Source organism: Epinephelus lanceolatus, chromosome 11 (genome assembly GCF_041903045.1).
Source record: "Epinephelus lanceolatus isolate andai-2023 chromosome 11, ASM4190304v1, whole genome shotgun sequence".
Classification (NCBI taxonomy): domain Eukaryota; kingdom Metazoa; phylum Chordata; class Actinopteri; order Perciformes; family Serranidae; genus Epinephelus; species Epinephelus lanceolatus.
The window spans coordinates 23,731,719-23,754,032 of NC_135744.1; the positions used below are offsets into that span (position 1 = coordinate 23,731,719).

A 22,314-nucleotide genomic window follows, 5' to 3' on the forward strand; every position below is an offset into this window, starting at 1 on the left:
CCCACTTGAGATCAAACTGGGCTGTATGTGGCCCAAAATTACACCCCAGGTCCTAAAGTATGATACCATTTACTTTGATCAATATACTTTCAGCACTGTACAACGGGAGAACATTCAAGTTTAATAATCCTCTACTACAATGAAACTGTCAGTGGGAGGGTCCCCTGGGACAAAATGGTAATCAGAGCAACTGGCTGATGTAAGTGTATATCTATGCACAGACGATGCCAACAATACATAGGTTGAAGACATGGATGGATTACTGAGCGTGCCTGCCAGGCGCAGGCCCAGGAGCCCAACGTGTCAGGGGCCCCCTGGCCTTCACTTGCAAAATGTCAAATGTCAAGTTAGCATGTACCAACTGGGAACACACTCAAAATGACCACAAGAAACAAACCCATGAAAAGATGCATTGCGACTACAAAGAGATGCAAAACCACCACAAAGTCTGTGTGTCTGTGCAACTGTGCAGTAGAGGTGGGGGGCCTTATGAATGTCTGTGCCCTGGGACCCATATTCTCATAATCCGCCCATGATTGAGGACCAATTATTCCCACCCATCTACATTTATTAATTGTATTTGAGCAAGGCATTAGAGCCCATACAAACTCTGGCAACAGGTGCCCACACGCACTCCTCAGTGAGTTCACCTTTATAGGTTTGGAGGTAAATGATAAGTGAGAATAACATACAACATCATGTAAATGCTCTTTAATGACTCCTTACCTGCATTAGTTTTCCCTCTGCGTAGCCGGCGCTTCCTCCCACGAACACCCCTTCCAGAGTGATGGGCTTCCCCGTCGGCTCGTGGTTCAGCAGTGCCACCTTGATGACCGCTCGCAAGGCCGGCCGCTCCGACTCCAAGCCCGGCTGGCCCAGCACCACCTGCAGGGCCGCCATGAGCAGCCACGGCCAGAGCCCGGCCAGGCGCCGCTGGGGGACGGTCATGGCCTCGGCTGTAGCGGCGGTGCCCGGCCGCACATGGTGGACTTCAAAGCAGGCAAGCACCGCGGATAGACAAACGGAGGAAATATTGATATGTGTAATGTATACGTCCCACTTCTTCTTTCAGCCTCGACGACTATACTGCTTAAACTTTTAAAGCTGGAGCACTGCCATCATAACTCATGCGTGAATGTCCCAAAACTTCCATTCAGCACCAGAGTTAATATTCAAACTGTACAGAAACGCGAATCACTCAGTGCCCACATGGGACAAAGCGCTGCAGAGAGCTGATATCTCCCGACACACAGCAGTGAGCTTAAATGAACTTTTATCCAGTGTCATTAATGTGTGTGGCATGGCACCGTGAAGACACTCTGTGTTGTGTTAGTGTGCACAACAAATGTCCTCATTTGTAATGTGTCGGCGTTACAGTCGAGCTGCTGTATCCTCTCCAACACGGGCACGTCCTGACAACAGTGTATCAATCTTCATCCGTATCCAAACTACTATTAATATCACAGTGTGCACCAGTCACTGGAGCTTACAATCACATTTTGCGAGCAAACAAACAAGCGTCAGAAGAAAGCACATCCTGCGGGCGCCACATTTTCTGGATAAATCCACAAAAAACGCACGAGCGACGACTTGAACTTCAAAGGCTGGGTTACAGGTTGCCGCCGGAAACTTATAAGGCATGTTGACTGATAGAGCAGTGCCAAAAAAAGAAGTTGGGTAATATTTTTACAACCAATGTTGCGAAAAATAATCCTCGAAGAAGTTAAATACAGCACGCCGCTCTATCTAATTATTAACCAAAGCAAATGGACCGTTGCCTTACTTCACTTATAACGTGGTAATTATACTGAGTCCGAAACCACAGCGACTTCTGTAACAGACCCATCAACCTATTCTCTACAGTCGGTCTTCATTTAAACCAACTGGTTGTACAAAAAAAAAAACAAAAAAAAAACACAGACACACTCTCACACACACACAATCACACACAGGCATTCCCCTGAGTTCAGTGGCTCCGCTGCACTGTAAGAAATTAGATACGATCCTCCTGAGAACACCGAGGGAAATGATCAAACTCATCAGCGGTCACGGAGCAGAAACACCACAAAAAGTACGACATAAAAGTGGTCCAAACTCCTCGTGGGCTCCATTGAAAGTTAATAAAGAGGAGAGACGCCGTGTACAGTCATGACACCGTCCCAAAAGTCTACCTCCCGGACTGTCTCTCGCTCCCCTGGGATCTCATTGACACTCTCTACCTGCTCACTGTCCTGCTGCGTTCACGTCCTGTCAGAGATTACACTTTTTATAGAAACGACGCACATGAACGACCAGATATCTTTGGAGAAAGGTGGCTTTTTGTCACCTGCCTTGTTAAGCCTGAGAAGAAACAGTGTTACCAAACTTTATAGGTCCTTTATTTATTATGGTGACGCTACAAAAATAGTTAAAGCTGTAACATCGCAGGAGCTTCCGAGGAGCACCCCAAGGCCACATTGGAGGCTGAGGGCGGAGCAGCAGTGCTGATCACAAACGAGTAAGTGGCTCCCTCTACTGTTCAAAAGCCTACAGACACCTTCAGCACACAGCTGCAGTGATCATGAAATCCACATGCACAACAACCCATTCAGCTGAATCATCATAAATATTTCTCACTTTAATTATTAATTTAATACAGGTCCCTTTAAAAACATCTCAGTTACAAGTTTAAAACTGCTGCACCTTTGAAGTAAAAAATAAAAAGGTGGGGAAATGCACCCACCACTTGGTCACCATCACAATGCAAACAGTCACTCGTGGATTAAATGAATTTATATATTTTCATACATCTGTTCAATATTTTCAGCTCATTACAGCAGTTTGTTACAACTTGCTATGACGGATGCTACCAGCTATGCTATTAAAAACAGACTGCAGGTGAAAAATGGGGAGAAGCTGAGTCAGCCCTACTGCAGCAAATCTACATAAACCACACTTAAAATTACAATTCCTTAAAAACATCACAAAGTGGTCAAATTTTTTAAATACTACTGTGTTAAAAATGTAGAGATAAAACCTTGCTTTACATTTTAAAAATGTACCATGGTACAAGTAATTCTACTGGAAATACACAAAGATACACAACATATACCTACTTTTGCAACAACAAAATATACTTAAGATTAAAATTAGATCACATCAACAAACTTTTACACAACAAAGAATCAGTAACGTGGAGAATAACATCTGGCTGCAGTGAGAAATTAAGATCACATCCTGACGTGAATCACGAATCCCTGTCACACGTCAATCAAATCAACAAGCTGAGATCTACAACGAGAAATATAATCAACTGTCAGTGAACTTGTTTCAGTGATGACTTGCAAACATACATTCAAAATTTAAATGCCTTTCCTGTGACTAGTTTCTAAATGTGCCCCCTGAATTTTCACTAATGTCTTACCTAAAGACTTGGTGTACTTCCTGTGCATCTGGACTGACTGGTATCCCTCAGAGTGTCGCAAACCTCGACACATACATCCTCAGTGTGCGTTGCATCATCGCTGGTAGCCTTGCCAGGGCACAGAGAACACCACAGCAAATAATGTGCTGTTCTGCTACACTGTGACACATTCTCTAGTAAATATACCAAAATATCTAGGAATCAATTATAATATATATATATATATATATATACAGTACAGGCCAAAAGTTTGGACACACCTTCTCATTCAATGCGTTTTCTTTATTTTCATGACTATTTACATTGTAGATTCTCACTGAAGGCATCAAAACTATGAATGAACACATGTGGAGTTATGTACTTAACAAAAAAAGGTGAAATAACTGAAAACATGTTTTATATTCTAGTTTCTTCAAAATAGCCACCCTTTGCTCTGATTACTGCTTTGCACACTCTTGGCATTCTCTCCATGAGCTTCAAGAGGTAGTCACCTGAAATGGTTTTCCAACAGTCTTGAAGGAGTTCCCAGAGGTGTTTAGCACTTGTTGGCCCCTTTGCCTTCACTCTGCGGTCCAGCTCACCCCAAACCATCTCGATTGTGTTCAGGTCCGGTGACTGTGGAGGCCAGGTCATCTGCCGCAGCACTCCATCACTCTCCTTCTTGGTCAAATAGCTCTTACACAGCCTGGAGGTGTGTTTGGGGTCATTGTCCTGTTGAAAAATAAATGATCGTCCAACTAAACGCAAACCGGATGGGATGGCATGTCGCTGCAGGATGCTGTGGTAGCCATGCTGGTTCAGTGTGCCTTCAATTTTGAATAAATCCCCAACAGTGTCACCAGCAAAACACCCCCACAACATCACACCTCCTCCTCCATGCTTCACAGTGGGAAGCAGGCATGTGGAATCCATCCGTTCACCTTTTCTGCGTCTCACAAAGACACGGCGGTTGGAACCAAAGATCTCAAATTTGGACTCATCAGACCAAAGCACAGATTTCCACTGGTCTAATGTCCATTCCTTGTGTTTCTTGGCCCAAACAAATCTCTTCTGCTTGTTGCCTCTCCTTAGCAGTGGTGTCCTAGCAGCTATTTGACCATGAAGGCCTGATTCGCGCAGTCTCCTCTTAACAGTTGTTCTAGAGATGGGTCTGCTGCTAGAACTCTGTGTGGCATTCATCTGGTCTCTGATCTGAGCTGCTGTTAACTTGCCATTTCTGAGGCTGGTGACTCGGATGAACTTATCCTCAGAAGCAGAGGTGACTCTTGGTCTTCCTTTCCTGGGTCGGTCCTCATGTGTGCCAGTTTCGTTGTAGCGCTTGATGGTTTTTGCGACTCCACTTGAGGACACATTTAAAGTTTTTGCAATTTTCCGGACTGACTGACCTTCATTTCTTAAAGTAATGATGGCCACTCGTTTTTCTTTAGTTAGCTGATTGGTTCTTGCCATAATATGAATTTTAACAGTTGTCCAATAGGGCTGTCAGCTGTGTATTAACCTGACTTCTGCACAACACAAATGATGGTCCCAACCCCATTGATAAAGCAAGAAATTCCACTAATTAACCCTGATAAGGCACACCTGTGAAGTGGAAACCATTTCAGGTGACTACCTCTTGAAGCTCATGGAGAGAATGCCAAGAGTGTGCAAAGCAGTAATCAGAGCAAAGGGTGGCTATTTTGAAGAAACTAGAATATAAAACATGTTTTCAGTTATTTCACCTTTTTTTGTTAAGTACATAACTCCACATGTGTTCATTCATAGTTTGATGCCTTCAGTGAGAATCTACAATGTAAATAGTCATGAAAATAAAGAAAACGCATTGAATGAGAAGGTGTGTCCAAACTTTTGGCCTGTACTGTATATATATATATATCATAACACATTCATTCATTACTGCTTATCCTATTAGGAGTCGTGTGCGGGCTGGAGCCTATTCCAGCTGACACTGGGCCAGAGGCACAGTACACCCTAGACAGGTCACCATACTATCACACGGCTAACACATAGAGACATACAACCACCCACATTCACACCTATGGCCAGTTTAGAGTCACCAATTAACCTGCATGTCTTTGGACTGTGGGAGGAAGCCGGAGTACCTGGAGAAAACCCACACTGACACAGGGAGAACATGCAAACTTGGCACAGAAGGGCTCCCCCACCCTGGGGTTCAAACCAGGTACCCTCTTGCTGTGAGGCGACAATGCTAACCACTGTACCACCGTGCCTATTATAAAATATATTGATGAAAAATATAGAGAAAAGAATGTCTATGCTACAACAGGGAACAACACACCACTCAGACCTCACTCTTCAGAAAAAATAAAGCTAAATGCCTTCAGAAGATCTGCAATGTAGAGGCTTACCTCATTTATCGCATCTTCAGGCATCTGCTCTGGTACTGAAACCACAGACTCCTCCTCCTGTTTGTATGTCATCAAATCAACATTGCCCGCCACAGCTGTTATGATGGGCCAAGGACTTAAAGGTTCAACTTTCACAGTGCTGGCAGAGCTGTCACGCAGCATGGTGCTAGAGGTGTTGGAGGACGGCACTATTGCAGCGCCTGGCTTCACGGGGGTCACAGCTCCAACCACGCTGTTACTGGGCAGGGTTTGCATCACCTCATCTGCAATCTGGAAAACTGCGTCCAAGTTAATGTCACATTTTTTCTCATCCTGGTGTTGCTTTGAGTCCTGGTTGTTGTCCCCATGACACATCACATTGCAAGGATAGCTAGCCTAAAACAGTGAAATAAAAAGATATGCTTTAGACAAAGTCCCTGTTTAAAACACTCATCTTTAGAGCTGCAATGATTAATATTTTAATTGGTTCGTTTTCAACTATTAAATCAACAAATGTGATAATCGATTAATTAGTTTGCGTAATTTTCTATTAAAAAAACAACAACTTTAAAATCTGATCTGACATTTTAAAGACCAAACAACTAATCAATTAATTAAAAAACTAAGCTACAGTGAAAATAATTATTAGTTGCAGCCCTCCTCTTTTTTCTTGACCAATCACAGATTCATCATTGATTATGTAACACAAAGTCATCACATTCCTATTTACTTACCTGGTAATAACTGTGGGGAGAGAACAGCCCTGTCTGAAGCCCACTTCCTGCCATGGGTGATGCCAAAAGGCTCGGATGGTAAGACTGGCAAACTTCCAAAAGGGCAAAAGAAAATATTTTAGATTATGAAATGCACGGTTCGGAGTTGAAACCTACATTCTTTCATTGAGAATTAATAAAGAATATTTATTCAACACAGATTAGTACATTTTGGTATATTACAAGTACATTATAGCTAAAGTGTTTTTACTACTCATGCACAATGTAGATAAAATTATGTATGTCGACTGTCATACTCACATGGGGAACAGAAGCCAGGCTGATGACCAGTATAAGTGGTGAAATTTGGATTTGCATGGTATGGACGGGCCAGTAAACTCTGCTGAAAGTGCACAGCACTGGGGCTTGAGGGTTCTGCAGTGGAGCGGTGGCTTAAAGACGCTAGCATCCCTTTGTCTGTCGCAAAGACAGAAGGCCCAAAAGCTGCACCAAGACCCCTTGTCGGGAACTGTGGTGGGATTGGGGTTCCATTGTACGCTGTCATGACCTGAGCTTTATTTGGATGGTAACGAGGAGTTGACTCCTGATGTTTGGGGCTAAGCAGTGAAGAACTGCCTGCGGAAACAGAGAAAAAGCAGACCATGACAACAACCTGTTAGACAGCTGTTATTGAAATGTAAAGAACTGGATTGTGGAAATAAAATTGCAATTAGAAGTTTGGTTCAGATGAAAAGGGGCAAAGCATTTAGGATTCATAATGACCTTTACAGGTTTGTGGACTCTTTATGGTCCTTGAAAAGTTTAAAGAGGGAGTGCATCTACATTCCCATGGTCCTATGTTCCTCAGCTTCACACACTTTTAAAGGTCCAGTGTGTAAGATGTAGGTGAGGACTGCAGATAGCACCATCTGAAACTCCTCCAGGTTAGAATTCCTCCAGCATTCACTGCTCAGGAGGTTTTTACTGGGAGCTGAGTTATCTGCAGACATTTCCTAGTCCCCAAAACAAACGGGCCAGGTGGCTCACACCATTTTGAAAAACAGAAATTATCCCTTTTCCCTAGCCAAAATCTATTGTAAATTTGAAGTGTTATTTAGCCCTCTTTCTGACAAGATAGCTTAACATGGTTGGTACCAGTGGGTGCATTAGGTCCTCTAGTTTAATATGATACCCGTGTCTTCACTATAGTTTTAAAACTGAGAATGCCACAGCAGATGTCATTAGCTAAAAATTAGTCTCTCACTTCTCACCATCAGCTTCGCCCATCATACCTGGGGATTCCTCACGTTTTGTTGCCAGATATTTGGCCATCGCCTCTCTGTTCCTTTCATTTTCTTGTTCTCTCTGTACCCTGGCTTTTAGTTGTCCCTGATATTTACTGAGGCAATCTGACTTAAGTCAGGCTGCAGTCCGCCTCACATTTACATCACCAGCACTTGTGAGTTCTGCGCATCACTCATCCGGCCACCTCTGTCAGATGGACCGCACCATTTCACAATAGCTGTGGGAGGTAGGAGTATCAGATGGCACGCTGACTTGTGTTTTAATGTTGAAAGTACATTTCCGTATAATGTAAATACATACTTGTGTTGTCATTGATATAAGTCAGTGAGTAAATTGTACTTAATCCCATTTAAGGGTCAACCATAGACCTTTACATGGGCCATTGGGGTCATCTGTACCCTTTTACCTCCTGATGAAGGGCCTGCTCACTTTTCATGTATGAGAACTTCAGATCGAGATGTTCAGGAGATTTTAGTGAGGAGCCAAATTATCCGCAGAGGTCTCTCCCTCTCCAAAATAGACAGACCAGGTGATTTAAACCGCTAAAAACACTTTCACGTTAAAAATCAGTGTTTCTCTGACACTCGTCACAGAAGGGCTGCCAACTACAGTGGCCAACGTGAACATGTGAATGGCCCTATCTGGAGCCAGCGTCTGGTTTGTCCATTCTGGGCTACTGTAGAAACATGCCATTTCAGGGACCTGCTCCCTATGTAAATATAAATGACTCATTCTAAGGTAAAGAAAACACAATGATTCTTATTTTCAGATGATTTTCCCCCTCAAGAAAACATACTTATTATATTATATTCCATCTCTGCTAATATATCCCCCTAAATCCTACACACTGGACCTTTAATATGACACATTAACAAGACCCTCCAATTGGTTTTATGCTCTCAGTAATGTATATTTCCCTGGGTCAACATGTTGAAACCCCCACCTGCATCTTATAGCCTACTGCTGTTATAATCCTTGAAACCTATGCCCTTACATTTGAGGGCAGGACAGTTTTCTTTTGTTTCTTTAGACAGTGATACCTTCACAGTGGCTGAATGGATATTTGACATTCAAACTGCATTGGAAACGTCCATCTCTCTTAATTAATTTGCAATTTGATGTACAAAGATAGCCTGTACTGATCTCTTAGTTTATATCAAGAGACATGGGACCCTGTAAACATTGCGATGACCCTTTCTAACCTTTTAAAGGTTTAAGAACTAGTTTTATTTTACAGTATTATTCACTAATAGCACTATAGGGAAACTTGTGTGAACAATACAGTGGGTTTCTGCTATCCACAGCTACCTCCCCACTCAAAGTCATGCAGTGACACTTACCTCGTTTCCTCTTTTGATCTTGCCCTTCATCACCGGAGCTGTATCGCGGGGGTCGGCTCGCCGGCTGCCTTGGCACGACCACACCCGCTTGCACCTTGGCCTTGTAGTCGGCAGTGAGTCTCCTCAGACTTGCAACAAGTTCAGGGCGGTCTCGCTTGAAGTTTGGGTTGTAAAAATGATGAAACAGTGAATGGCCCCCGGCGCCTGTATCAGCTGCTTCCGCTTTCCTGAAGCCGTACAGATTGAGCTGGCGGACAAAGCTGGAGAAGTTGGTCGTCTTGAAAGCGTCGGCGCTGTCCGAGGAGACGGTGGACGGACACAGGACCTGTCTCTCGAAGAGATCCTGGTCAATGACGACCAATTGTCCGTATTTGTCCCAGAAGATGGCTTCATTCAGCGGGTTGTTCACCAAACGCCAGAGTTTGGCAGGGAAGTTACTGGGGTTGACGCAACTAGGGAGTAAACTTCCACCAATATCCATGTTTTTATCTGTAAAGTTAGAAGTAAAAACTGAGGTAAAGCTGGTGAACACAGCGCGCCCCCTCATCTTAATATCACACCAACCGTCATCAGTTAGTAAGCTAATGCTAATCCACCTTTAGCACCAGTTAGAACTAAGATAGACTGCACTTATACCAATAAGTAGGAGCAACTTAGTTACAAAATATAACAAATTGAAAACTCATACGAAGTTAACCCAATATAACGTAAGGATAGTGTTAACTTCCAAAAAATAAATACTGTAAATTGTTAGTTGTGCCCAAGACACAAAAGCTGAAAATGCTAACGCTAACTTCTAACGTTACGGTTAGCTAGCATTAGCTTGTTAGGCTAACGTTGACATTAGCTCACCAGTTAGCTGCTGTATTTGAAGCTATTTTGAGTTAAGTAAAGTAGTCTGCGCTAAGTAAAGTTGCATAAAATTATTTAGATATAATGCTAGCTTTGCATATTTTTTGAGTCATTCTACACGCGGAAGAAAGAAGATATCTTAAGTCTTACCTGGATCATCAAAGATGTCTCTGCTGTTCTCAGAACCGTTGGAGCTGTTGGAGTTTCTAAACGTTTCATCTGATACCAACTGTCAGGATTCTGTAACGGCCTTCTGCTAGAGAGGACACTTTATGACCTTCTGCAGCAGGTTTGTGTGTCTTTATTTTATTCTATTTTTTGTTTAATTTTTAACGGCAAGGAATTGCTTTCCAAATATTACTGTAATAACTCTCAATGACTTGTGTGTCTCTTAGGACAAATCTGTGGTGGGAAAACTATTCAAGTCCACTGCTACAATTTTTAGCCATTTCAGTGTTTTTATTTGTCTTTAGGCATGGAAAAAATGTTTATTTAAACATGCAGTTTGGAAGAAGTTTTTCACATTTCCACTCAGATGGACAGCATCCATGTAAATTTTGACTGAAAAATATAAACCAATGAGAAAATTGATATATATCATGTGAGACTACAAAAATATATTTTAAATGCTGTAAACCCTTTGAAACCTGAGCAAGTTGGCTTGGTGTCTTTCAAAAATATGGGAAGAAGTTAATGAACAACAAAAGAAGAAATAACCCCCCAAAAACCCAACAAGAAATAAGTAAAAAGAGAACATTTTAAACGAGAATATTATTTAAAAAACAAAAAAACAAACAAGGAAATGACCTGCTGGAAAAGTGAAAAAAAATCTAATAATTCTGTAACAAAATTTTAATATAAAATAATGATAATTATAAATATATTTATTCCCTAGCCTTTTAAAAATAATTTTCTAAATCTAGTTATTTTTTGCAATTTGTGGAACATTTCTTACCAAGTTGCTCACTGCCTTTTTTTACCCATGTTTTTGAAAGAAATTGCACCAATTTGCTCAGGGTTAAAGGCTTTAATACTGAGGCATCCGAAAGCAGCATAAGAAAAGCAATGTTGCTCCAGGCCTCAAAAGGTTAAACTAGCGTGTTCACATATTTTAAAGGAGCGATATGTAAGAAATCTAAAGCAAACAGTCGTAAAATCCTCCCTAATATGTCACAGAGACTAAGGAATAATGTTCATATAACATACTGATCTCACCGACAACAACAGTACAGCCAGAATATGTGCATCTAAAAAAATGTTTTGCAGTCTGCAAATCGTGTTTACATTTTGAATTTGTGTTTTGGCCTGTTGCGCCACCCACCGCTGTCTACCAGTCACACAGTCAGTAGAGTCTCAGCATCAGTTACAGTTATGACTGAGCTACAGCAGCACGGCAAGCAGCATTAGCAGCGTCCCGGTACATAACATTGCCACAGCAGCCGCGCGTGGGCAAACAAATCAGTCTCCAGCTTGCCCTTCTGTAGGGGAGGGGGGCGGACACGACTCACGGCAGTATTTTGAATTTGAGTGCAGTAACCATTTTGGCCACATTCTTACATACAGCGCATTTAAGATAATCTAATACTGTGTAATGCAATGCAAAAACGTTTAAACTTGTGTCTGACTCCTCAGCTTCTCCACTCTCTTTTTTTTACTCCTCCCTCCTGCGCCTCCCTTCCACATCCAGCTCATTCCTAAAGGCTATATAACTTTTGAGCATGAACATTTTCTAAAAAAATATATATATTATACAAATATTGTTCCTGTTACAAAAACTGTAAAATACATTCTAGTATCAGAAATCAATTGATTTACAACCAAAAAAGTCTTTTAATTTCTCCAAGCCATTTGGGATCAGTAGGACCCAATAAGTATAAAAAACTAACCATTATCAATGATAATTAACTCCTAATGTCCTAAAACGCAACAATAATTAAGTCCCAAAGTCCTCAAACAGGACAACAATAATGTCCCAATGTGTAGTGTAACAACTTGTTACTTTTGCTAAAATTGGTTAAATTCGTTGCCATATTAAAATCACAGACATTATTAATCATAAATAAACAAGTTCTGCACGTTGTCCACTTTTGTGTCAGCTGCAGGCCAATACAGCAGAGATTTCTGCCATCTTGTTTTTACAGGGATTAGTGTATTGTGCTCTTACTACCGCTAGATGGAATAATATGTGTCCACGAGTGAGGACAACAGGTCTGAGTTATGTAGAATTAAGTCTAAGGTCAAGTAAACCCAGAAAGTGATGTCCTTATATGAGTACAAAGGGTCTCAGGAGGGTATAGTTTTATTTGTAGTTGAAATACACCCGTGATGCATGATGTACAGATGAATAATTGGCCAATATAATTGGAAATTTTAACAACTGCTCCTTAGGTGTTACTCTGTGTTACCAAATGTAATTTACCCAAAGGGTCTCCTATGATAAAAGGAATGGCAAGATATTCTTGAGCTGCACATTTCTTGCACACCATCGGCTGTCTTGGTTTTGAGAGATTTGTATTGCACTAACAACACCTGGCCAGTGGGTGGCAATGTATGGCATAACGCACGTGGGTCCAATGTAGTGTCATAAATGCAACTACAGCATCAAAACCTATGTATAACACAAATAATGTAACATAGCCCAAGAAAAAAATGTTTTGATGTACATGCATGACCATATCAGGATCAGGAGTGTACACATGTAAGGAATTTATTTGTTTGTTTTTCATTGCTCTCATGTACATACATAGAAATAGACATACCAAGGACAACAAAACTGAACGTATAAAGGTAAGGAATGACACAAGCTTATGCCTTTAAATAAATACATATTTATATAAATAAATAATTAAAAAAGAACCAATGACTATTAGTACGTGTAAAATATAACGTCTGTGTACTAGTCATAAAATAACAATCATGGTTTACTCAAGACAAGTTTCTTGACAAAGTGAAATAGATATACAATTTTTATATATACAAAGTGAATAAATAAATCTAAGTATAATCCCTATGACTGAAATAATTGTTTTATATGACGGAGATATGAACATTTTTGTTCAGGCGTATAACAAGGACCCCTGTGCGCTGGTCCTTTCACTGGGTCTTCACAGCCAGAGACGTCATTCTCCAGCGACTGGAACATTCAAAATATTTAGCAGCTTGGTATTTCAGTATTAACATTGGTATTTTTGTAGGAGTTTAACACAATGGCGTTGGAAACGGTCCCTAAAGACCTCCGCCATCTTCGGGCCTGTCTTCTTTGTTCTCTTGTGAAGGTAAACTGCGACACAGGGAGGAAGAAACGCTCAGTTAGCTTCTATGCTAACATTTAGCATCGTTACTGCGCTGTGTTTCTTATGTTGTGTCTTAAAAAAGCTTAAAAACGTTTAAGTAACGCTTCCATACCGGTGCTTATTTACCGAATAACACTTAAAGACCGAGTGAACCCCGCTGTACTTGTTTATAATGAGGCATTTGATCCGTTTGGTCGTCTTCTAACAAGCCCCGTTTGTTTGGTTAAACTCAAAATGCTAACACACATTTGACGAGCTAACCCTTGTTAGAAAGGTTAAAAGTGGCTTACTTTACATTTCCGTATTCATTCTTCTTCACTCTTCGTCTCCTCTCTTTCAGACCATTGACCAGTTTGAATACGACGGATGTGACAACTGTGAGTCGTACCTTCAGATGAAGGGAAACCGAGAGATGGTTTATGAATGCACAAGTTCCTCATTTGACGGGTAAGCATGGATTATTTTAAAAATCTGTCACAGGTAACTTTCATATCTGTTGAACTGCCTTCTTAATGTTTACCAATATCTGTGTGTCCACAGAGTGATAGCTATGATGAGCCCTGAGGACAGCTGGGTGGCTAAATGGCAGAGGATAGGTAAGTTTCAATGTATGTCTGTGTTAAAGGAACAGTGTGTAAGATTTTGGGAGATCTAGTGGCAGGCACGGCAGGCTTCTAGCAGTGAGGACTGCATATTGAAATCAGCTGAAACTTGTCTTGTTTAGAGTTCTTTCAGTGTACATTGTTCAGGAGTTTTTTTTTACTGGGAGCTGGATTATCCGCAGAGGTCTCTTCCTCTCCAGAACAAATGGATAAGGTGATTAAAAGTGATTAAAACACAGAATGAAGCAGTTCCATTTGAAGAAAATCAGTGTCTCTGGCGCTGTTTGGTTTGTTGCAGATGGCCCGTGGGCCTAGCACCATGTGTGCTCATGTTTCAACCCTGATAACTTAAACTCTAGGGGTCTCATTTATAGACATTGCGTATGCTCAAAACAACCCACTCTCCACTCACTCTAGGCGAGTATTAGGGTTGGGTACCATTCATAATTGAACCGATACAGTACCGGCACCGATATCTGGAATTCGGTACCAGTACCAAACGGTACCTTATTTCGGTACTCTTTAAAGTCTAAACTTCTCAGTTTCAACATTTTATTGAGACCATTTAGGAACAGTGTTGCACGTTAACTTTTGTCTGCACAGTTTTTTTTGTCGCCATTGTGGCTGAGTCTGAGGTGCGAGTCATGCGCTCTTGCTCCGCCTCCACCTCAGTTACCGAAATTTGGCACCGATTCATTTTAAGTGAATTGGTACATGGAAGTACCGACGTGAATCGGTACCAAGTACAAAAAGTACCGAGTTTCGGTACCCAACCCTAGCGAGTATGACATTGAGTACGTTGAGAACTTCACGTACTTTGGCAATAACATCTTGAGTAAAGGAGACGTGGAGAAAGACGAACAAGATTTGGCAAAGGTGCAGGAGTGGACATGTACTCCGACTGCCAAGAGAGAGACCAGCGAGTGTGGCAATAGACTGGGTGCTTGAGGGCGGCAAGAGGAAGAGAGGGAGGCCAAAGAAGACTTGGAGACAGACGCTCAAGGAAGACCTAAGCGAGATGGGTGTCAGCTGGCATGATGCAAGGAGGGTCGCCAGGGACCGGAGCAAGTTGAAGGGACTCGTTGCCCAATGTTCCAATAGGAACGGGAGGATCTAAGTCTAAGTATGCTCAAAACAAGGCCTAAAAGAGGTGTACGCCACTTCCCACGTAAAAGTTGTCATCTAAAAAAAAAACAACCAGACCTGATGGGAGAAACTTTGACACATGCTTACAAACATTTTTGGGAAATTTGCGATGCAGATTGGTGAGGTAGAAGCCTGAGTGTCCTCCATACATTTTTAGTACGTACGCTACGAGCTGTTTTCCAAACGAGACCCCTCATGTCCAGGAGGTTTTTACTGGGAGCTGAACTATCCTCAGAGGTCTCCTCTTCTTCAGAACAAATAAAGTAGATGGGGTAAAAACACTGAATGAAGCCGTTTCATGTTAAACAAAAAAAAATTGTTTCTCTGACGCTGCATGCGTGGAGGGGCTGTTTACTATGGTGGCCAGTGATTGGTTTATCTGCTCAGTGCTACTGTAGAAACATCGCGATGCAACATGGTGATCTCAGTGGACGAGGACCTGCTCCCTATGTAGATATAAACGGCTCATTCTAAGCTAATAAAAACACAAAAATTCTCATTTTTAAGTTATTATACACTAAAGGAAACATACTTATTATATTATACTCCATTTCTGCTGATGTATCCCCCTAAATCCTAAACACTGGAACTTTAAAAGCTACATTAATGTATTTTTGAGCATGAGGGAGCAGTGGAGGTTTAAACAAGCTAAGAGACAGACAGGGACCCCGCGGATAACTCTCTGTGGATTTATTACTCAGTATGATGTCAATAAGGAGCCGATGTACTTTACACGTAGTAATTAGTCAACATAAATGCTCTTGACAACAATCTTTATCACATCCTTGTGCAAACACTTTTTAAAATACTGGTTCATGTCATTTTCAGTTTGAATAACTTTGTGAATAATAACATTTGTGTATATTTTCTTGTCCTTCAGGCAACTTCAAGCCCGGTGTATACGCAGTGTCAGTGACCGGCAGATTACCTCCAGGTACCACTTTTCTAACTGCACTGCTTCAATATGTCGCAAATCACACGCACTTAAAAACCTTATGTTTGGCTTTGTCTAGTCTGGGATTCCTTTCTTATTAGTTAATTTTTTTTATTTTTTTTTAAAAAGGGACAGTAAAAATGATTAAATACACATGGTAAAAAAAAAAAAAGCTAGAATTAGCCAAGTGGCTATTTTTCATCTGTAGTTTTGCATCAAGTCTCTCCTGCTGTTTGTTACTAACCATTTTCTGTTTTTCTCTGAAGGTGTGGTGAGAGAGCTGAAAAGCAGAGGAGTGATCTACAAATCCAGAGACACAGCAGTGAAGACATGAGTCTGACTGCTTCCAGCGGTCTGATTCACCACTGCAGAGCAGTGAACTCCAGGAACAAGAAACACCAGTGGGACTAAATTTGATCGTGTCTGTGATGTTTTATGGAGCTGTCCTTCAACTGTTAGTTTCTGTTTGTTGTCATGATTAGAGATATCAGCATGAGTGCTTATAGGGAAGAGGAACTGTGGGTATTTTTTATTTCTTTGAATGATTGAGAAAATAAAGGTCTGTTTTTATAGGAAGTCTCATCCAGTCTTCTTTTTCTAAGCAAGCACTCGCAGAGTCTCAAAGCAGTGCTAAAGATGATACAGTTGGTATCAGAAAATGACCCTTAAAGTAGCTCCCTCTATTCCCAGAAAGAACTAACAAACAAAACAAGCCTGTCGAGGGTCCACAGTGTACAAATCACGTGCACATTAATCAAACTAATTTCCACAGTACAACAGATTGGTGTATGGAGCGAGGTCAGTCCGCTCTTGGAAAAGAAGCACAGTGAGACAAATCATCTTTTTCTGTTATAAGTGTTACAGGTAAGTATAAAGGTTAGTATACAAGGTCCAGTGCAGAGGTAGGCTTTATGTAGGAATATGGTTATTAGAGTGAGTCAGGTTAATCTATATTTTACCAACAGGTATGTGCAAGTATAAAGTTAAAAGATTTGTAACATCAGAAACACGGACTTTCACACAGAAGAGCCTGACTCATTTTGACATAAAGAAATAAAATGTTTGCGGCAATTAAATCTTCACAATTTCAAAATTAAGATGAATGACTCTCAAGGCTTAATATTTATATTATTGATTATAAGACATTTTAAGAGTTTTAAGGGACCTGCAGACACCCTGTGCTACTTAGCGAAAGCTAGCAACTCTATAGCACTTTTCATACAAACATGCAGCCCAAAGTTCTTCACATAAAAACAAAAAATAAAAGGAATAAAAAATAAAATTTTGCAAGAAATAAAAATTACAAAAAAACATGTTAAAAATAAATAAAAGTCAAATGAATAAAATAAACATCAGGGATAATAATAATAATGCAAAAATCTCATGATTAAAACTTAAAACATGCAACCCAAAGTTTTTCACATAGAAACAAAAAATAAAAAGAATTTGAAAAAAAAATTGCAAAAAATAAAACAATAAAATGTAAAAAGTCAAACAAATAAAATGTAAAAAAAAAGTCAAACGAATAAAACAAACATCAGAAATAAAATGTAATGTAAAAATCTTGTGATTACATGCAACCCAAAGTTCTTCACACTGAAACAAAAAATAAAAACAATAAAAAAAAATTGCAAGAATAAAAATGACAAAAAATAAAACAATAAAATGCAAAAAAAGGTCAAGTAAATAAAATAAAATGAACACCAGTGATAAAAAATAATGTAAAATTCTCATGATTAAAATTTAAAACCTACAACCCAAAGTTCTTCATATTGAAACAAAAAATAGAAATTAAAAAATTAATTTTTTTTTGCAAAAATAAAAATGACAAAATCTAAAACAATAAAATGTTAAAAAAAAGTCAAATGAATAAAATTAAATAAACACCAGGGATAAAAATAATGTAGAAATCTCATGATTAAAACTTAAAACCTACAACCCAAAGTTCTTCATATTGAAACAAAAAATAGAAATTAAAAAATGAACATTTTTTGCAAAAATAAAAATGACAAAAACTAAAACAATAATTTTTTAAAAAAAAAAAGTCAAATGAATAAAATTAAATAAACACCAGGGATAAAAAATAATGTAGAAACCCACTATTAAAACATAAAACTAAGGCTACAATGTTATTTAAAGCAAGACTGTGACTATGGTCAACATTTCCTGCTAAACATCAGCATGATCATTATGAGCAATGACATGTTAGCATGCTGACACTAACATTCAGCGCAAAGCCCTGCTGTACTGCTTTACTGAGCCTCCAGCACAACTGAAGAGTGTTATATTCTATTCATGTTCATATCATTGACTCATCAGTATTCATCATATTCACAGAGAAATCACAGCAGTCTGTTTCTAGCAGCTGATCTGAAACACCAGAGAGGAGGAACTGAACAGTTCTTTCATTTCACTTTAATGAAACATCCCTGCACTTTTTTATTTGGGTCACAAGATGGTGCTTTCCACTGAAGGCTGGATTTACACACAGTACCAAACATTACCAGCAGGGGGAACTATCAGTCAAACCATTAGTCGTGTAGCTGCAATCTCTGTCTTAAACAGTTTCTCCAGTAAAGTGTTTTCCAGTTTGTGTCACTGCTGCTGCCGCAGCTGCTTCACTGTGCAATAATGTGACACTTGAGCTTTGTAGGTTGTCGTCCTGCTCTGCTGTGTGTATCAGGTACTCTGTTCAGCTGGAGCTGATGTTACTGTTTATTGCCGGAGGGTCTGGGCATTGTCTGGTGTCACTGTAACCTGATGGATTGAGGTCACAAACAGAGAGGATGCTTTTATTCTGTGGCAGTGAGCACAATTAACTCTTACTGTGGACTTATTAGATGAGGGCGTCGTTGCACAGGCACCTGGTGCTGATATTTAGTTACAGAGGCACAGCTAGTGAGACAAATAATAATACTGAGGTTAATTGTTTAGTACTCAGGGTCCATATTATTTTAAAATACATACTAGCTAAATATTGTCCAAGATATGGAGCACAGATGCACAAGAAAGCTCTGCCTTGTGCCTTAACACCAAAAAAACAAGCACATATATATTCACAGTGGGGCATTTAAATACAGTAAAATAACATGAAGTGAAAACAGCATATATCTGTAATGTGACATACAGGAAAGTTGTTCCAGTTTCATGTGTGCAGGGACATTTCTCACTTTCTTCTGCACACTATTACAATGGTTCTTGGAGGGAGAGATACGAGAAAGACGTGAAATGATGTGCAACATCTGCCGTGACCTAAAATCGACTTATTTTTTACTATAATAAGCAAGATAAGTAAGTAAATAAATGTTAATATATCAGGGTGTTTTTCAACCTAGACTATATTTTCCCATGGATTTGTGTCTAAGTGACTAATGGGAACAACAATTTTTTAACTGTTCCACATGGCAGCGATGACACAGGCTGCAGGCTTCATTTTACGTCCACTGAAAGTGCTTGTTTTTGCCACTGACAGGCTTATATTGCTATTTTAATTGTCTGACAACGTTATGAAAAGGATCCCTACAGAGACAGACCTTTTTGTTGAAGAGTAAGATCTTTTTGTTCAACTTCAAACAGCCCAGAAGACGCCACCAGACTCCAAACATCTTGGTGTGTCTTTCCACTGTCCCAACAATCACCAACTCTGGTTTGGTTGAAATAAACCCTTAATTCACCCAGTTAGATGTGAAAATATGCTGATTCTATACATGCTTAAATTATTGTTTATTTAAATGGAGTCTGGTGGGTTTGGCGATGGCAATTATGGGGCTGTTTCTGGTTGAACATAAAGGATCTTACTCTTCAACAAAGGGGTCTATCTCTGTAGGGATCCTTCCCATAATGTTGTCAGACATTTATAATAATCTGAGCCTGTCAGGTGCAAAAATACGCAATTTTAGTAGACATAAAATGATGGAGTGCTCTTGGGCCTGTTCTGCCGCTGCCAGCTGCAGCACTCTGGCTAATTACTGGACCAGTTTTAAAAACTCTTGTTCCCATTAGTCACTTAGACACAAAAACATGAAGAAATGTTCCAGGCTGGAAAATACCTACCTCACCCTTTAATGCATCTATTTTTAATGATGATGTAATCAGTACTTCTTATATAAGTTATCTCTGCGATGAAACATTCAAATATACTGCGGCTAAGTGACATGCTGAATAATTCTGCCTCCTCCTACAACAGCACTGACTTCATGAGGTGTCTCATACTGCAGGATGTGTAGAAGTGGAACATGTATATTTGTCACATGGTCCCTTTGAAGGCCGAAACTACGTTTCCTCTCGAAGCAGATTGTTCACAGTGTGTCAGGACTCTTCAGTGGAAACACTCCTTTTAAGTTTTCAGCAGTTATCTGCATGAACAGATCAGAGGCTCAGTCACTGTAAACAGTGATGCTTCACTGCAAATAAAATTCTGACAAAGATCAGATTGATGAGTTTTTAGGAAACTACAATAAACAAAAATTTAAATGCAACACTTTCATTTTTGCCGCCAGTTTTCACAGGTTAAATTTGTTGCAGGTTGATTCAAACTCGTGTCACATATACTCCAGAGAATCAGCCAGTATCTGGTGTGATACCATTTGCCTCACGCAGTGTGACACATCTCTTTCACAGAGTCGTTGAGGCCTGTGGAGTGTCGGCCCTCTCCTCTTCACAGCTGTGTGAAGATGCTAGATATTGGCAGGAATTGGAACACACTGTCGTACATGCTGATCCAGAGCATCCCGAACGTGCTCAGTGGGTGACATGTCTGGCGCAGGCCATGCAAGAACAGGGATGTTTTCAGCTTCCGGGAGTTGTGTACAGATCCTTGCAACATGGGGCGACATGAGGTCATGACAATGGGCCTCAGGGTCGTGTCACAGTATCTCTGCGTTCAACCTGCCATCAGTAAAATATTTGTCCATAGTTTACGATAGTCCAGCCCATAACCAAAACTGCTCACCTGCTTGACGCCATACACGCCGTCTGCCATTTGCCCAGTACAGTGTAAACCAAGATTCATCTGTAAAGATATAACTTCTCCAAACTGCCAGATGCCATCAAGGGTGAGCAGCTGCCTACTCAAATCGGTTACGATGACAAACTGCTGTCAGACCTCGGAGGTCCTGGTTGTGGAGGTCCTGAGCTGGTGTAGTTACATGTGGTCTGCGGTTGTGTGGCTGGTTGGATGTAGTGCCAAATGAATGGAAACAACATTGGAGACAGCTTATGGTGGTGAAATGAAAATTCAGCTCACAGGCAACAGCTCTGGTGGATATTCCTGCAGTCAGCATGCCAATGGCACGCTCCCTCAAAACTTTTTTTATAGTGGCCTTTTACTGTGACCATCCTGAAGCACACCTGTGTAGTAATGATGCTGTTTAATGAGCACCTTGATGTGCCACTTGGAAAAGGAGAGGCGCTCACTAACACGTGTGAACACGTAAATTTATCTACTGAGTACAAGTCTTGGCTCTGTATCTTAAACCTGTGTTGCATTTAAATTTTGTTCATTGTAGCTCTCATACAGGATTCTAAGCCCTGAGAAACAATTTTTAATTTAACAGTTAAAAATGGATAATTTTTAAGATATTGCGTGCACTAGAACGGGACGGCTAGACGGATGCTGTCACCGGCATGGAAGCATAAAAAAGACGAGTTAAAGTTTACGTTTATCCTACTTTACTGCTTTGAGTTTCCCTCCAAAAAATTGTCACTTCCTCATGGTCCCTATGGAGTTGTAGTCTTTTGTTTTTTGTTAGAAGGTGAGAAACTACAATCTAACAGGGTGGAAAATTATTTCAGGGACACAATAAAAAATGATGAGATTGAGCACATGTGCCAAAAAGCTCAGCAAAGTTAAAATAAAAATACATTCTATGTGCATTTTTCTGTGTTTATGTGATCACATTTTAAAGAAAACCCGAGGAAGTAATTCATGGGGACAGAGATGTTGGTGCATTAACAGGAATGACCCTGTTGTTCAAATATGCAGAACATTTCTCATTCTTTCCTTCACAAGCGGAACAGAGACTCTCTGCACCGAGAATCTACCTTCAGTGGTTGAAGACGGTTTATAATCAAATGAGAAGCAAACCACAAAGTCAGTCTGAACGCCTCCATGTGGGTTTAAACGCAACGCAGAACTGAGTGCATGTGTAAGACAACTGCAACGTCACTTTATTGTTCAGTTTGCCTCCTTTTCTACTATTTAAAACAAAAAATCCACAGTAAAGTGCTGCTTTTATCACTTTTTTAAAACTGATTTTCTCTTTAGACATGTGGGTGAAGTCATTTCACAGGAGCAGCAAACTAAAAACAAAACCAAGAACTGGTCTCATTGCTGCAAGACTTCCACCACCACCACCACCACCGCAGCGGGCAGAGTTT

At 40.4% G+C, this 22,314-nt stretch overlaps 3 protein-coding genes across 4 annotated transcripts in view; 1 reads left to right on the forward strand and 2 right to left on the reverse strand.

Moving 5' to 3' along the window:
• rnf43 (ring finger protein 43) overlaps positions 1–2,198 on the reverse strand; it is a 114,820-nt gene extending 112,622 nt beyond the window's left edge. The window contains exon 1 of the mRNA XM_033636541.2: positions 727–2,198. Within this exon, the coding sequence (XP_033492432.1) occupies positions 727–948 (222 nt within the window). The 5' untranslated portion in view covers positions 949–2,198. The remainder of the gene's footprint in view (positions 1–726) is intronic.
• Positions 2,199–2,521: 323 nt separating this feature from the next.
• hsf5 (heat shock transcription factor family member 5) lies at positions 2,522–10,227 on the reverse strand. Of its 2 annotated transcripts, XM_033610456.2 has the most exons (7): positions 10,112–10,227; positions 9,110–9,598; positions 6,786–7,100; positions 6,486–6,577; positions 5,773–6,147; positions 3,404–3,511; positions 2,547–3,270 (listed from the first exon to the last, which is right to left on the reverse strand). In XM_033610456.2, the coding sequence occupies exons 2-6, from the start codon at positions 9,588–9,590 to the stop codon at positions 3,404–3,406; spliced, it is 1,371 nt and encodes a 456-aa protein (XP_033466347.1). In that variant the 5' UTR covers positions 9,591–9,598; positions 10,112–10,227; the 3' UTR covers positions 2,547–3,270. The 2 variants fall into 2 exon arrangements, with proteins under 2 accessions (XP_033466338.1, XP_033466347.1); XM_033610447.2 differs by lacking the exon at positions 10,112–10,227 and having other exon boundaries at positions 2,522–3,270; positions 9,110–9,848.
• A 2,832-nt stretch (positions 10,228–13,059) lies between these two features.
• supt4h1 (SPT4 homolog, DSIF elongation factor subunit) lies at positions 13,060–16,508 on the forward strand. Its single transcript, XM_033638841.2, has 5 exons — positions 13,060–13,236; positions 13,595–13,701; positions 13,795–13,850; positions 15,883–15,936; positions 16,203–16,508. The coding sequence occupies exons 1-5, from the start codon at positions 13,168–13,170 to the stop codon at positions 16,268–16,270; spliced, it is 354 nt and encodes a 117-aa protein (XP_033494732.1). The 5' UTR covers positions 13,060–13,167; the 3' UTR covers positions 16,271–16,508.
• The last annotated feature ends 5,806 nt before the right edge of the window (positions 16,509–22,314 follow it).